The following is a 17,918-nucleotide window of genomic DNA, read 5'->3' as shown; positions in this document are numbered from 1 at the left end:
CAAGGAGGACATTGGGGTCTTCCTGGTGAATGAGGGGGGGGTATGCAGACCTAGCCATGACTTCTCCAGATACAATATTGCTAGTGCCGATCTCCTCCGGTGTCACCATCATTGTCCAGGATCACCAATCAAATTGGTTGCAGCCTCAGACGCCTCCCATAGCTTCTTATTGACAGCGGGATCCAGAGCCTTCTCCGAGGGAAGCTCAATCATACAGTTGCTGTCCACATACTTCCCAGTCAGACCCTCCGCCTCCTCCGACACCGCACAGAAGATGGTGCTGGCCGCCCCCTCCTCCGCCGTCTGGAATGGGGGGGGGGAAAGGAGAGTGAGTGGGGACATTATAGATTGGGGGGGGGAAGGATGAGGAATGGAGGGGAGGAGATGGGATGGAGAATGAAGAGCGGTTAGATGTGATGGGACAGGGAAGGGAGCCGGGGGGGGGGGGGGGATACAGGACGGGGAAGGGAGCGGGGGGGGGGGATACGGGACGGGGAAGGGAGCGGGGGGGGGATACGGGACGGGGGGGGGATACGGGACGGGGAACGGGGGGGGGGGGGGGGAGAGGATACGGGACGGGAACGGAATGGGGAGGGGATACGGGACGGGAACGGAGCGGGGGGGGGGATACGGGACGGGAACGGAGCGGGGGGGGGGATACGGGACGGGAACGGAGCGGGGGGGAATACGGGACGGGAACGGAGCGGGGGGGAATACAGGACGGGAACGGAGCGGGGGGGAATACAGGACGGGAACGGAGCGGGGGGGAATACAGGACGGGAACGGAGTGGGGGGGGGGGGATACAAGACGGGGAACGGAGCGGGGGGGGGGATACGGGACGGGAACGGAGCGGGGGGGAATACGGGACGGGAACGGAGCGGGGGGGAATACAGGACGGGAACGGAGCGGGGGGGAATACAGGACGGGAACGGAGTGGGGGGGGGGATACAAGACGGGGAACGGAGCGGGGGGGGGGGGGATACAAGACGGGGAACGGAGCGGGGGGGGGATACGGGACGGGAACGGAGCGGGGGGGGGGATACGGGACGGGAACGGAGCGGGGGGGGGATACGGGACGGGAACGGAGCGGGGGGGAATACGGGACGGGAACGGAGCGGGGGGGAATACGGGACGGGAACGGAGCGGGGGGGGGGGGATACAAGACGGGGAACGGAGCGGGGGGGGGCGGATACAAGACGGGGAACGGAGCGGGGGGGGGATACAGGACGGGAACGGAGCGGGGGGGGGATACAGGACGGGAACGGAGCGGGGGGGGGATACAGGACGGGGAAGGGAGCGGGGGGGGATACAAGACGGGGAAGGGAGCAGGGGGGGGATACAAGACGGGGAAGGGAGCGGGGGGGATACGGGACGGGAAACGGGGGGGGGGGAGGGGATACGGGACGGGAAACGGGGGGGGGAGGGGATACGGGACGGGAAACGGGGGGGGGAGGGGATACGGGACGGGAAACGGGGGGGGGAGGGGATACGGGACGGGAACGGAGGGGGGAGGGGATACAGGACGGGAACGGAGGGGGGAGGGGATACAGGACGGGAACGGAGGGGGGAGGGGATACAGGACGGGAACGGAGGGGGGAGGGGATACAGGACGGGAACGGAGGGGGGAGGGGATACAGGACGGGAACGGAGGGGGAGGGGATACACGACGGGAACGGAGGGGGGAGGGGATACACGACGGGAACGGAGTGGGGGGGATACAGGACGGGAACGGAGGGGGGAGGGGATACAGGACGGGAACGGAGGGGGGAGGGGATACACGACGGGAACGGAGGGGGGAGGGGATACACGACGGGAACGGAGGGGAGGGGGATACAGGACGGGAACGGAGGGGGGAGGGGATACAGGACGGGAGGGGAGGGGGATACAGGACGGGAACGGAGGGGGGAGGGGATACAGGACGGGAACGGAGGGGAGGGGGATACAGGACGGGAACGGAGGGGAGGGGGATACAGGACGGGAACGGAGGGGGGGGGGGATACAGGAAGGGAACGGAGGGGGGAGGGGATACAGGAAGGGAACGGAGGGGGGAGGGGATACAGGAAGGGAACGGAGGGGGGAGGGGATACAGGACGGGAACGGAGGGGAGGGGGATACAGGACGGGAACGGAGGGGGGAGGGGATACAGGACGGGAACGGAGGGGAGGGGGATACAGGACGGGAACGGAGGGGAGGGGGATACAGGACGGGAACGGAGGGGGGGGGGGATACAGGAAGGGAACGGAGGGGGGAGGGGATACAGGAAGGGAACGGAGGGGGGAGGGGATACAGGAAGGGAACGGAGGGGGGAGGGGATACAGGACGGGAACGGAGGGGGGAGGGGATACAGGACGGGAACGGAGGGGAGGGGGATACAGGACGGGAACGGAGGGGAGGGGGATACAGGACGGGAACGGAGGGGGGGGGGGATACAGGACGGGAACGGAGGGGGGGGGGATACAGGACGGGAACGGAGGGGGGGGGGATACAGGACCAACCTTGAAGAAGAAGAATCCGAGGACGTTGAAGACGAGTCGGAGGATCAGCTTGTAGTGCCGCATGGCTTCTGTCATCGCGATCCCGGGACTGACGCTGCTCACCGACACCCCTGCAATCACATCGACATTTTGTATCAGAATTCAGAGTCCAGTTTCCTGTTTATATCTGAGGTCGGCTCAGCCGTAATCTTCGCCTCACGTCCAGCAGACCCCGAGAGAAGACACGGCACAGCTAAGCTCACCCCTTCATGTGTCGTCTGTCGGAGGGGATCCCCACTGACAGCCAAATGTGAAAAGAATTTCCAGCAATTAAAGAGAAAAAAAAAATATGACGTGGGGTCCCCTCCCCCCCATCCATGCCAAGCCCTTCGGGTCTGGAATGGGTTTTAAGGGGAACCTCCACGCCGAAATTAAAAAAAAATGGTGTAGGGGTCCCCCTGAAATCCATACCAGACCCTTATCTGAGCATGCAGGAAAAGGGGGTGGGGGGCTCCCCCTGTACGTCTCTGCAGCAGCTGAAAGCCGGATTCTCCTCCTCTCCCTCACACGGGCTTTCAGCTGCTACAGAGAGAGCCATACAGGGGATCGGTCCCAATAATTGCCCCCCCCCCCCCCACCATGCCAATCACCCTCCCTGTGCACCATACCCCCCCCCCCCCCCCCCACAGTGCTGCTGACATCTCTCCTTCCCAACGCCAGCTTTAAGCACTCTCAGGATGGAGAGAGAGTGGGGGAGGAGTCCAGTACATAGGTCACATTTACCAGACCTTTCCTGAATGAACACAATCAGTGATTGGCACCGATCACTCACTGTGTTCACTCATAGCAGAAGAATCGTAAACTGTGGTGTTTTGGGGGGGGGGGGGCTGTCAGGTTGGCTGTATGGGGCCCCCATGGTTTCTAGCATCAGCCCAGCCTCCAAAAGAGAAGTTTGGCCAAAAAGCTTGCCCCCCTCCCAGTGTGTGTGCCCCCCCAACTAATATTGGGGCCCCATGCAGCAGGTGATCAACATGATTCATTGTCAGTGACCCAGGGAGGGGTTCAGCAAGTCTAGGAGGGGTTCAGTGACTCTAGGAGGGGTTCAGTGACTCTAGGAGGGGTTCAGCAAGTCTAGGAGGGGTTCAGTGACTCTAGGAGGGGTTCAGCAAGTCTAGGGGGGGGTTCAGTGACTCTAGGAGGGGTTCAGTGACTCTAGGAGGGGTTCAGCAAGTCTAGGAGGGGTTCAGCAAGTCTAGGAGGGGTTCAGTGACTCTAGGAGGGGTTCAGGGACCTTGGGAGGGGTTCTTTGTTTGGAATAGAGAAGGAACTTCCAGAAATGTATCCACCTTCCCGGCCCCAATGGGGTGGGGTGAGTTGGGGTGGGTGTCACTCACCAGTGGTCCTTAGCCTTTCTGCCCCCATGGGGTGGGGTGGGTGTCACACACCGGTGGTCTTCAGCCTCTCGGCCCCCATGGGATGGGGTGGTCTGGGTGTCACTTACTGGTGATCTTCAGCCTCTTGGCCCCCATGGGGTGGGGTGGGATGGGGCGGGTGTCACTCACCGGTGGTCTTCAGCCTCTTGGCCCCCATGGGGTGGGGTGGGATGGGGCGGGTGTCACTCACCGGTGGTCTTCAGCCTCTTGGCCCCCATGGGGTGGGGTGGGATGGGGCGGGTGTCACTCACCGGTGGTCTTCAGCCTCTCGGCCCCCATGGGGTGGGATGGAATGGGTGTCACTCACCGGTGGTCTTCAGCCTCTCGGCCCCCATGGAGTGGGATGGGGCGGGATGGAGGTCACTCACCGGTGGTCTTCAGCCTCTCGGCCCCCATGGGGTGGGGTGGGATGGGGCGGGATGGGTGTCACTCACCGGTGGTCTTCAGCCTCTCGGCCCCCATGGGGTGGGGTGGGATGGGGCGGGGTGGGGTGGGTGTCACTCACCGGTGGTCTTCAGCCTCTCGGCCCCCATGGAGTGGGATGGGGCGGGGTGGGATGGAGGTCACTCACCGGTGGTCTTCAGCCTCTCGGCCCTCATGGGGTGGGGTGGGATGGGGCGGGGTGGGATGGGATGGAGGTCACTCACCGGTGGTCTTCAGCCTCTCGGCCCCCATGGAGTGGGATGGGGCGGGGTGGGGTGGGATGGAGGTCACTCACCGGTGGTCTTCAGCCTCTCGGCCCCCATGGAGTGGGATGGGGTGGGGTGGGATGGAGGTCACTCACTGGTGGTCTTCAGCCTCTCGGCCCCCATGGAGTGGGATGGGGCGGGGTGGGGTGGGATGGAGGTCACTCACCGGTGGTCTTCAGCCTCTCGGCCCCCATGGGGTGGGATGGGTGTCACTCACCGGTGGTCTTCAGCCTCTCGGCCCCCATGGAGTGGGATGGGGCGGGGTGGGGTGGGATGGAGGTCACTCACCGGTGGTCTTCAGCCTCTCGGCCCCCATGGAGTGGGATGGGGCGGGGTGGGGTGGGATGGAGGTCACTCACCGGTGGTCTTCAGCCTCTCGGCCCCCATGGAGTGGGATGGGGCGGGGTGGGGTGGGGTGGGATGGAGGTCACTCACCGGTGGTCTTCAGCCTCTCGGCCCCCATGGAGTGGGATGGGGCGGGGTGGGGTGGGATGGAGGTCACTCACCGGTGGTCTTCAGCCTCTCGGCCCCCATGGAGTGGGGTGGGGTGGGATGGAGGTCACTCACCGGTGGTCTTCAGCCTCTCGGCCATCTCTCGGGCACACATGATGTTCATGAGTTTGGTGCAGTTGTAGGTTTGGTCCAGTTTTTGGTCCTCCAGGTTCCTCCCGTAGAAGTGGGCGGGGTCTGCGAAGCCGCGCCTGTGCATGAAGGAGCTCAGGAAGACGATGCGACTCGGAGCCGAACGTTTCATGAGCTCTGCAGGGAAGGAAGAAGATGGACAATTACGCCCTGAACCCCCATCACCGCCACCGGCCCCGGGGCCCCGATTCATCAACAGGCACTTAAAGGGTCACTCCACGTGTGGGAAAAGTATCACAAATATAATAATAGACGACACACAATCGTTACATCGAACGTTTCCTCCATTCTCTGCGCAATGCAATATGGCCGCCTGGAGGCGCTCTGTACACATTCAGTATACAGAACTATGCCCATCCCCCCTCCGAAATGTCCTGCTTCTGTGATTGGCTCACTGTTCTGCCCCCCCTAACAAAAGACCTACCTGACTCCTCCCTCCAACACTGGCATCAACGGGAGCCAAAGGTTTCTGTCAAACACCAATGAGGAGGGAGTGGGGGCGGGGCTTACTGGAGCTGTGTGTGTCTATAGATGCACACAGCCCGGATAGGGAGTGAGCCAGCGAGGGTGGAGGAGAGGTGGAGCGGAGAACGTCAGTCGGGGCCCCAGAAGACAGGCGGCCCCACTGTGCAATGTCCCGGTACAGGGCAGGTACTGGCCCCCCAAATACCCAACAAAGTCGTGCTTAAAGGGTATGTACACCCCAACATGGTTCTGGGTGGCTTTGCTTCCTTGCAGGAACCCCCTCCCAGTGTAGCCCCGCCTCCTACATCCTCCTGGCCACACCTGACCTGGTGACACACACAGGTAGACCCAAATCCTGGCATCTCCAGCCACTCCCTGCTCCGCCCCCGAGGCTCCCTGCTCCGCCCCCGAGGGCTTTAAGTGCCTGCCATGTGACCAGGTCATGTGATCATTCAGTGATGTCAGCAATGCCGGAAATGGTGGGGAAGTGAGGCCTGTCCTGATACAGAAAGGTCTGCTGCAGGCAGGAGGAAGCATTTCCTCAGTCCCCCTCTCTCCCAGTGACTTTGCCTAGGCTGAGATGATGTCACCCATCTGCTGCAGGCAGGGGTAAGCATTTCCTCAGTCTCCCCTCCCCCTAGGCGGAGGCATTTGGATGGCGGTACGGAGGAGGACTGGCAGGACTTACCCAGGAGTCGGTTGGTGAGCAGGAAAGGGCCCAGGTGGTTGGTGGCGTAGCTGAGCTCCAGTCCCTCGGATGTGACGGCGCTCGGCAATCCTGGAAGGAGAAATCGATCTGCTAATGAGACCTTTCTAAGCCGACTTCCCACCAATCCGACCACAGACTCACCAGCGCCCCCTACATATCCCCCAACATAGGGGGCAGTCTATGGAGACATACACAGGGGGCGCCAGTGAGCTGCTGCAATCTCAGGCTACATGCACCCCGTTCATTCTGACTTGATCCCTCCTCAAAAAAAAAAGACCTTCAGCCTGATTGGCTGGCGGTGCTTCCAATGACAGGAGGCCTGATCATGTGATCTTTGGAAAGAACCTCCCACTTGGCTCTCATTGACTTGTATGGCTCCTCTCTGTGGGACCTGCAGAAAGTCCACCATTATCAGAGCGTAGCCCTACAGTGACCCCTCCCCCCAACCACTCGCCCCGGGGGTCACCGGTACCTGAGGCTCCGGCGTGACCCCTCCCCCCAACCACTCGCCCCGGGGTCACCGGTACCTGAGGCTCCAGCGTGACCCCTCCCCCCAACCACTCGCCCCGGGGTCACCGGTACCTGAGGCTCCAGCGTGACCCCTCCCCCCCAGCCACTTGCCCCGGGGTCACCGGTACCTGAGGCTCCGACGTGACCCCTCTCCCCAACCACTCGCCCCGGGGTCACCGGTACCTGAGGCTCCGGCGTGACCCCTCCCCCCCAGCCACTTGCCCCGGGGTCACCATTACCTGAGGCTCCGGCGTGACCCCTCCCCCCCAGCCACTTGCTCCGGGGTCACCATTACCTGAGGCTCTGGCGTGACCCCTCCCCTCAACCACTTGCCCCGGGGTCACCATTACCTGAGGCTCCGGCGTGACCCCTCCCCCCAACCACTCACTCCGGGGTCACCGGTACCTGAGGCTCTGGCGTGACCCCTCCCCCCAACTACTCACCCCGGGGTCACCGGTACCTGAGGCTCCGGCGTGACCCCTCCCACAAACTATTCACCTCGGTACCTGAGGCTCCGGCGTGACCCCTCCCCCCAACCACTCACTCCGGGGTCACCGGTACCTGAGGCTCTGGCGTGACCCCTCCCCCCAACTACTCACCCCGGGGTCACCGGTACCTGAGGCTTCGGCGTGACCCCTCCCCCCAACTACTCACCCCGGGGTCACTGGTACCTGAGGCTTCGGCGTGACCCCTCCCCCCAACTACTCACCCCGGGGTCACTGGTACCTGAGGCTCCGGCGTGACCTCTCCCACCCAACCACTCACCCCAGGGTCACCGTTACCTGAGGCTCCGGCGTTATTCACCAGGATGTCCAGCCTCTTCTCGTTGCGCAGTATGCGGTCAGTGAAGGCCCGGACGGAGGACATGCTGCTGGTGTCCAGGATCTCCAGGACCACATTCCGGTTCCCCGTCTTCCTCTGGATCTCCTCCAGAGCCTTCTGACCGCGTTCCCGACTGCGACACGCCAAGATGACCCGACCGTTCCTCCGGGCAAAGTCCAACGCCACGGACTTCCCAATGCCTGCAGACCAATAGGGAGCGTTAGTGCTGGGAGTGGGCGGGGCAAGAGGGGAGTCTTCATATACCAACTCTGTACTGTATACTGGACACTGGGGGGGAGGGGTGCCACCATCACACACATGGTCCAATGGTGTCACCAGGAACCCCGCCTGAGAAACGCCATGCCTCCATCACACACACCCGGTCCAATGGTGTCACCAAGAACCCCGCCTGAGAAACGCCATGCCTCCATCACACACACATGGTCCAATGGTGTCACCAGGAACCCCGCCTGAGAAACGCCATGACTCCATCACACACACATGGTCCAGTGGTGTCACCAGGAACCCCGCCTGAGAAACGCCATGACTCCATCACACACACACGGTCCAATGGTGTCACCAAGAACCCCGCCTGAGAAACGCCATGCCTCCATCACACACACATGGTCCAATGGTGTCACCAAGAACCCCGCCTGAGAAACGCCATGCCTCCATCACAGACACGCGGTCCAATGGTGTCACCAGGAACCCCGCCTGAGAAACGCCATGACTCCATCACACACACCCGGTCCAATGGTGTCACCAAGAACCCCGCCTGAGAAACGCCATGCCTCCATCACACACACATGGTCCAATGGTGTCACCAAGAACCCCGCCTGAGAAACGCCATGCCTCCATCACACACACATGGTCCAATGGTGTCACCAGGAACCCCGCCTGAGAAACGCCATGCCTCCATCACACACACCCGGTCCAATGGTGTCACCAGGAACCCAGCCTGAGAAACGCCATGCCTCCATCACACACATGGTCCAATGGTGTCACCAAGAACCCCGCCTGAGAAACGCCATGCCTCCATCACACACACACGGTCCAATGGTGTCACCAGGAACCCAGCCTGAGAAACGCCATGCCTCCATCACACACATGGTCCAATGGTGTCACCAAGAACCCCGCCTGAGAAACGCCATGACTCCATCACACACATGGTCCAATGGTGTCACCAAGAACCCCGCCTGAGAAACGCCATGCCTCCATCACACACACCCGGTCCAATGGTGTCACCAGGAACCCCGCCTGAGAAACGCCATGCCTCCATCACAGACACACGGTCCAATGGTGTCACCAGGAACCCAGCCTGAGAAACGCCATGCCTCCATCACACACACATGGTCCAGTGGTGTCACCAGGAACCCAGCCTGAGAAACGCCATGCCTCCATCACACACATGGTCCAATGGTGTCACCAAGAACCCCGCCTGAGAAACGCCATGCCTCCATCACACACACACGGTCCAATGGTGTCACCAGGAACCCAGCCTGAGAAACGCCATGCCTCCATCACACACATGGTTCAATGGTGTCACCAAGAACCCCGCCTGAGAAACGCCATGACTCCATCACACACATGGTCCAATGGTGTCACCAAGAACCCCGCCTGAGAAACGCCATGCCTCCATCACACACACACGGTCCAATGGTGTCACCAGGAACCCCGCCTGAGAAACGCCATGCCTCCATCACACACACATGGTCCAGTGGTGTCACCAGGAACCCAGCCTGAGAAACGCCATGCCTCCATCACACACACATGGTCCAGTGGTGTCACCAAGAACCCCGCCTGAGAAACGCCATGCCTCCATCACACACACACGGTCCAGTGGTGTCACTAGGAACCCAGCCTGAGAAACGCCATGCCTCCATCACACACACACGATCCAATGGTGTCACCAGGAACCTCGCCTGAGAAATGCCATGCCTCCATCACACACACATGGTCCAGTGGTGTCACCAGGAACCCAGCCTGAGAAACGCCATGCCTCCATCACACACACACGGTCCAATGGTGTCACCAGGAACCCCGCCTGAGAAACGCCATGCCTCCATCACACACACACGGTCCAATGGTGTCACCAGGAACCCAGACTGAGAAACGCCATGCCTCCATCACACACACATGGTCCAATGGTGTCACCAGGAACCCCGCCTGAGAAACGCCATGCCTCCATCACACACACACGGTCCAATGGTGTCACCAGGAACCTCGCCTGAGAAACGCCATGCCTCCATCACACACACACGATCCAATGGTGTCACCAGGAACCTCGCCTGAGAAATGCCATGCCTCCATCACACACACACGGTCCAATGGTGTCACCAAGAACCCCGCCTGAGAAACGCCATGCCTCCATCACACACATGGTCCAATGGTGTCACCAAGAACCCCGCCTGAGAAACGCCATGCCTCCAACACACACACGGTCCAATGGTGTCACCAGGAACCCAGCCTGAGAAACGCCATGCCTCCATCACACACATGGTCCAATGGTGTCACCAAGAAACCCGCCTGAGAAACGCCATGCCTCCATCACACACACATGGTCCAATGGTGTCACCAAGAACCCCGCCTGAGAAACGCCATGCCTCCATCACACACACACGGTCCAGTGGTGTCACCAGGAACCCCGCCTGAGAAACGCCATGCCTCCATCACACACACACGGTCCAATGGTGTCACCAAGAACCCAGCCTGAGAAACGCCATGCCTCCATCACACACACATGGTCCAATGGTGTCACCAGGAACCCAGCCTGAGAAACGCCATGCCTCCATCACACACACACGGTCCAATGGTGTCACCAAGAACCCCGCCTGAGAAACGCCATGCCTCCATCACACACATGGTCCAATGGTGTCACCAAGAACCCCGCCTGAGAAACGCCATGCCTCCAACACACACACGGTCCAATGGTGTCACCAGGAACCCAGCCTGAGAAACGCCATGCCTCCATCACACACATGGTCCAATGGTGTCACCAAGAAACCCGCCTGAGAAACGCCATGCCTCCATCACACACACATGGTCCAGTGGTGTCACCAAGAACCCCGCCTGAGAAACGCCATGCCTCCATCACACACACATGGTCCAATGGTGTCACCAAGAACCCCGCCTGAGAAACGCCATGCCTCCATCACACACACACGGTCCAGTGGTGTCACCAGGAACCCCGCCTGAGAAACGCCATGCCTCCATCACACACACACGGTCCAATTGTGTCACCAAGAACCCAGCCTGAGAAACGCCATGCCTCCATCACACACACATGGTCCAATGGTGTCACCAGGAACCCAGCCTGAGAAACGCCATGCCTCCATCACACACACATGGTCCAGTGGTGTCACCAGGAACCCAGCCTGAGAAACGCCATGCCTCCATCACAGACACACGGTCCAATGGTGTCACCAAGAACCCCGCCTGAGAAACGCCATGCCTCCATCACACACATGGCCCAATGGTGTCACCAAGAACCCCGCCTGAGAAACGCCATGCCTCCATCACACACATGGTCCAATGGTGTCACCAAGAACCCCGCCTGAGAAACGCCATGCCGCCATCACACACACATGGTCGAATGGTGTCACCAAGAACCCCGCCTGAGAAACGCCATGACTCCATCACACACACATGGTCCAATGGTGTCACCTGGAAACCCGCCTGAGAAACGCCATGCCTCCATCACACACACACGGTCCAATGGTGTCACCAGGAACCTCGCCTGAGAAATGCCATGCCTCCATCACAGACACATGGTCCAATGGTGTCACCAGGAACCCAGCCTGAGAAACGCCATGCCTCCATCACACACATGGTCCAATGGTGTCACCAAGAAACCCGCCTGAGAAATGCCATGCCGCCATCACACACACATGGTCCAATGGTGTCACCAAGAAACCTGCTTGAGAAACGCCATGCCTCCAACACACACACATGGTCCAATGGTGTCACCAAGAAACCCGCCTGAGAAACGCCATGCCTCCATCACACACACATGGTCCAATGGTGTCACCAAGAAACCCGCCTGAGAAACACCATGCCTCCATCACAGACACGCGGTCCAATGGTGTCACCAGGAACCCCGCCTGAGAAACGCCATGCCTCCAACACACACACATGGTCCAATGGTGTCACCAGGAACCCAGCCTGAGAAACGCCATGCCGCCATCACACACACATGGTCCAATGGTGTCACCAAGAACCCCGCCTGAGAAACGCCATGCCTCCATCACACACACATGGTCCAATGGTGTCACCAGGAACCCAGCCTGAGAAACGCCATGCTGCCATCACACACACATGGTCCAATGGTGTCACCAGGAACCCAGCCTGAGAAACGCCATGCTGCCATCACACACACACGGTCCAATGGTGTCACCAGGAACCCAGCCTGAGAAACGCCATGCTGCCATCACACACACATGGTCCAATGGTGTCACCAAGAACCCAGCCTGAGAAACGCCATGCTGCCATCACACACACATGGTCCAATGGTGTCACCAGGAACCCAGCCTGAGAAACGCCATGCTGCCATCACACACACACGGTCCAATGGTGTCACCAGGAACCCAGCCTGAGAAACGCCATGCTGCCATCACACACACATGGTCCAATGGTGTCACCAAGAACCCAGCCTGAGAAACGCCATGCTGCCATCACACACACATGGTCCAATGGTGTCACCAGGAACCCAGCCTGAGAAACGCCATGCCTCCATCACACACACATGGTCCAATGGTGTCACCAAGAACCCCCCCTGAGAAACGCCATGCCTCCATCACACACACATGGTCCAATGGTGTCACCAAGAACCCAGCCTGAGAAACGCCATGCCTCCATCACACACACATGGCCCAATGGTGTCACCAAGAACCCCCCCTGAGAAACGCCATGCCTCCATCACACACACACGGTCCAATGCTGGACGCACACAAGTTAATAATTGTAAAACGAATATTGTGATTGTTTGCTGACTGGAACCGCGACTACACGAAGGACACTGTACGGCAAGGTTGTCGAGCGGGGGAAGGGGAGGATCAAGTGACCAGGAAAGAGGAAGACACAATACACCAATCGCAACAGCCGGATTTAGATTTATTTATAAAATATTAAAAAAGAAAAAAGGAGCGTTCGTTGTGTGTGATTGGAGGCAAAACGAACGTTATCAGGATACGTCCTCTCTAGGAGAATGTTTCTCATTCATATAGAAAACAGCGATACCTCATTCCGGCCACTAGATGGGGCTGATAATCATAGTAAAGAAGTATCTGTCCCTTGACCTCTACACTTTGATAGCCATTTAACCCTGAATCCCCTGCATTACATACTCCTGACCCCCGAGCCCCGCACATTACATACTCCTGACCCCCGAGCCCCGCACATTACATACTCCTGACCCCCGCGCATTACATACTCCTGACCCCCGCGCATTACATACTCCTGACCCCCGCGCCCCGTGCATTACATACTCCTGACCCCCGCGCATTACATACTCCTGAACCCCCTGCATTACATACTCCTGACCCCCGAGCCCCGCACATTACATACTCCTGACCCCCGAGCCCCGCACATTACATACTCCTGACCCCCGCGCATTACATACTCCTGACCCCCGCGCATTACATACTCCTGACCCCCGCGCATTACATACTCCTGACCCCCGCGCCCCGTGCATTACATACTCCTGACCCCCGCGCATTACATACTCCTGAACCCCCTGCATTACATACTCCTGACCCCCGAGCCCCGCGCATTACATACTCCTGACCCCCGCGCATTACATACTCCTGACCCCAGCGCCCCGCGCATTACATACTCCTGACCCCAGCGCCCTGCGTATTACATACTCCTGACCCCCGCGCCCCGCGCATTACATACTCCTGACCCCCGCGCCCCGCGCATTACATACTCCTGAACCCCCGTGCATTACGTACTCCTGACCCCCACGCCCCGTGCATTACATACTCCTGACCCCCGCACATTACATAATCCTGACCCCCGTACCTCCTGACCCCCGCACCCCGTGCATTACATACTCCTGACCCTCGTGCATTACATACTCCTGACCCCCGCGCCCCGTGCATTACATACTCCTGACCCCTGCACCCCGTGCATTAATACTCCTGACCCCTGCACCCCGTGCATTACATACTCCTGACCCCCGCACATTACATACTCCTGACCCCCGTAGCCCGAGCATTACATACTCCTGACCCCCGCAACCCGTGCATTACATACTCCTGACCCCCATGCATTACATACTCCTGACCCCCGCGCCCCGTGCATTACATACTCCTGACCCCTGCAACCCGTGCATTACATACTCCTGACCCCCGCACTCCGTGCATTACATACTCCTGACCCCCGCACATGACATACTCCTGACCCCCGCACCCCGTGCATTACATACACCTGACCCCCGCACCCCGTGCATTACATACTCCTGACCCCCGCGCCCCGTGCATTACATACTCCTGACCCCCGCGCCCCGTGCATTACATACTCCTGACCCCTGTGCATTACATACTCCTGACCCCCGCGCCCCGTGCATTACATACTCCTGACCCCCGCACCCCGTGCATTACATACTCCTGACCCCTGCACCCCGTGCATTAATACTCCTGACCCCCACACCCCGTGCATTAATACTCCTGACCCCCACACCCCGTGCATTACATACTCCTGACCCCCGCACATGACATACTCCTGACCCCCGCACCCCGTGCATTACATACGCCTGACCCCCGCACCCCGTGCATTACATACGCCTGACCCCCGCACCCCGTGCATTACATACTCCTGACCCTCGCGCCCCGTGCATTACATACTCCTGACCCCCGTGCATTACATACTCCTGACCCCCGCGCCCCGTACATTACATACTCCTGACCCCCACGCCCCGTGCATTACATACTCCTGACCCCCACGCCCCGTGCATTACATACTCTTGACCCCCGTGCCCCGTGCATTACATACTCCTGACCCCCGCACATTACATACTCCTGACCCCCGTACCCCGAGCATTACATACTCCTGACCCCCGCACCCCGTGCATTACATACTCCTGACCCCCGCACCCCGTGCATTACATACTCCTGACACCTGCACCCCGTGCATTACATACTCCTGACACCTGCACCCCGTGCCTTACATACTACTGAAGCCTGCATTCTATGCAATACCTACTCCTGACCCCTGCACCCTGTGCCTTATATACTATGGAACCCTGCATTCTGCGCGTTACTCCTGACCCCTGCACTCTGTGCCTTACATATTACTGAACCCTGCATTCTGTGCGTTACTCCTGACCCCTGCACCCTGAGCCTTACATGCTACGGAACACTGCTTTCGGTGCGTTACTCCTGGCCCCTGCACCCTGAGCCTTACATGCTACGGAACACTGCTTTCTGTGCGTTACTCCTGACCCCTGCACCCTGAGCCTCACATGCTACGGAACACTGCTTTCTGTGCGTTACTCCTGACCCCTGCACCCTGAGCCTCACATGCTACGGAACACTGCTTTCTGTGCGTTACTCCTGACCCCTGCACCCTGAGCCTCACATGCTACGGAACACTGCTTTCTGTGCGTTACTCCTGACCCCTGCACCCTGAGCCTCACATGCTACGGAACACTGCTTTCTGTGCGTTACTCCTGACCCCTGCACCCTGAGCCTCACATGCTACGGAACCCTGCTTTCTGTGCGTTACTCCTGACCCCTGCACCCTGAGCCTCACACGCTACGGAACACTGCTTTCTGTGCGTTACTCCTGACCCCTGCACCCTGAGCCTTACATGCTACGGAACACTGCTTTCTGTGCGTTACTCCTGACCCCTGCACCCTGAGCCTTACACGCTACGGAACACTGCTTTCTGTGCGTTACTCCTGACCCCTGCACCCTGAGCCTTACATGCTACGGAACACTGCTTTCTGTGCGTTACTCCTGACCCCTGCACCCTGAGCCTTACACGCTACGGAACACTGCTTTCTGTGCGTTACTCCTGACCCCTGCACCCTGAGACTTACATGCTACGGAACACTGCTTTCTGTGCGTTACTCCTGACCCCTGCACCCTGAGCCTTACATACCTCTCTGCACAGTGTCTATATATACACCCCATTATGTCCTCCATGGGAATTGTATTCAGAATGGATACATTGTACTCAGCATGGGCACTGTATGTGCACGTTATATCCAGCAGGGGGCGCTGTGACAGACCTGAGGGGGATGGTGGGTGGGGCCAATTTGCAATAACAGTGGGAGGGGCTTAAAGGGGTAACCAGCCCCTCCTCACTATACGCACAGCACACATCTCATAGTCCTTGTCTCCCCGAAGTCTCCCTCGGTGATTGGTGCCCCCCCCCAACCATCTCCCCCATAATACACCTGACACAGGCGCTGGGCGGAGTGCAGGGTCCAGGACTACTAAACCCAATAAAAAGGGGGGGAGGTACTTACCTGCAGATGAAGGAGGGGGGGTTACTTACCTGCAGATGAAGGAGGGGGGGTGGAACATGATAAACCCGAAAGTGTTTTTTGACTCCATATTTCTGAAGGTCAATTTTGGGTGCTTGGACTCCAGTGGTGGCCCCCTGTGGGTAGCAGTGTTAGGGCCTGGATATTGCCCCGTGCAGAGTCCTGGATGCAAGGTGGTTCTCTCAAGAGGAAGAGAAGTACTCAGGGTCACCTCCCACCATTTCTGGACTCAGCTCTGAGGTCCCTGAGGAGGTGGGGCATAGAGAAGTCCTACTTAGAAAGTAGCCCAAGAAAATGGTTATATCACAGGATCTGTAGGACCTTTTTCTGTTCTCCACTTGTACTCAGGGACCGCACCTCAGGGAACGCACCTCAGGGACCGCACCTCAGGGACCGCACCTCAGGGACCGCTCCTCAGGGACCGCACCTCAGGTACCGCACCTCAGGGAACGCACCTCAGGGACCGCACCTCAGCTGCTTTGGAGAAAAGCTTAAAGTTGCTAAACAGCCCCAGATTACCCTTGAAGTTCCATGACATTGCCTGGCTGTCCCTCCACGGGAGGATGTATGTGAGGGGGAACATGCCTGGCTGTCCCTCCACGGGAGGATGTATGTGAGGGGGAACATGAAAGGTCTGGCTGCCCCGGATAGGAACTGTCCTTTGGGCTGTAATCAGGAGGAGTCCATGGCGCATGTCTTGGTGGATTGTTGGGGAAGCCGTGAGGTCTGGAAGTAGCTGACAGAGTTCGGATCCGAAGGTTGGAGAACCTGAGCTGCTCTGACAGGCTTTATGGTGTTCCCCCCACAATACACAACATAGACAGAGGAACCATGTACATCGTTATCACCGTGATCAAGGACTATCACTGGCACGCATGGACCAAGGTAGCCATGCACAACGAGCTGTTCCTGGCCAGGAAAGTCGCAGACGTAGTCCTCTCAGAGGACCAAGGTAGCCATGCACAACGAGCTGTTCCTGGCCAGGAAAGTCGCAGACGTAGTCCTCTCAGAGGGCCAAGGTAGCCATGCACAACGAGCTGTTCCTGGCCAGGAAAGTCGCAGACGTAGTCCTCTCAGAGGGCCAAGGTAGCCATGCACAACGAGCTGTTCCTGGCCAGGAAAGACGCAGACGTAGTCCTCTCAGAGGACCAAGGTAGCCATGCACAACGAGCTGTTCCTGGCCAGGAAAGTCGCAGACGTAGTCCTCTCAGAGGACCAAGGTAGCCATGCACAACGAGCTGTTCCTGGCCAGGAAAGTCGCAGACGTAGTCCTCTCAGAGGGCCAAGGTAGCCATGCACAACGAGCTGTTCCTGGCCAGAAGAGTCGCAGACGTAGTCCTCTCAGAGGGCCAAGGTAGCCATGCACAACGAGCTGTTCCTGGCCAGGAAGATCGTAGACGTAGTCCTCTCAGAGGGCCAAGGTAGCCATGCACAACGAGCTGTTCCTGGCCAGGAAAGTCGCAGACGTAGTCCTCTCAGAGGGCCAAGGTAGCCATGCACAACGAGCTGTTCCTGGCCAGGAAAGTCGTAGACGTAGTCCTCTCAGAGGGCCAAGGTAGCCATGCACAACGAGCTGTTCCTGGCCAGAAAAGTCGCAGACGTAGTCCTCTCGGAGGGCCAAGGTAGCCATGCACAACGAGCTGTTCCTGGCCAGAAAAGTCGCAGACGTAGTCCTCTCGGAGGG

At 59.3% G+C, this 17,918-nt stretch overlaps 1 protein-coding gene across 1 annotated transcript in view; it reads right to left on the bottom strand.

Annotated features, from left to right (window-relative positions):
* Positions 1-6: 6 nt before the first annotated feature.
* LOC149440521 (retinol dehydrogenase 14-like) overlaps positions 7-17,918 on the bottom strand; it is a 33,550-nt gene continuing 15,638 nt past the window's right edge. Inside the window, exons 2-6 of the mRNA XM_089658503.1 lie at positions 7,706-7,945; positions 6,393-6,482; positions 5,165-5,356; positions 2,497-2,606; positions 7-303 (exon numbers count right to left, since the gene is read on the bottom strand). Coding sequence (XP_089514629.1) covers positions 109-303; positions 2,497-2,606; positions 5,165-5,356; positions 6,393-6,482; positions 7,706-7,945 — 827 coding nt within the window. The 3' untranslated portion in view covers positions 7-108. The remainder of the gene's footprint in view (positions 304-2,496; positions 2,607-5,164; positions 5,357-6,392; positions 6,483-7,705; positions 7,946-17,918) is intronic.

The sequence above is a fragment of the Staurois parvus genome, unplaced genomic scaffold, assembly GCF_062004578.1.
Source record: "Staurois parvus isolate SC_StPar_1 unplaced genomic scaffold, SC_StPar_1.0 ptg001077l, whole genome shotgun sequence".
Classification (NCBI taxonomy): domain Eukaryota; kingdom Metazoa; phylum Chordata; class Amphibia; order Anura; family Ranidae; genus Staurois; species Staurois parvus.
This window is presented reverse-complemented; position numbering and strand designations above follow the sequence as displayed.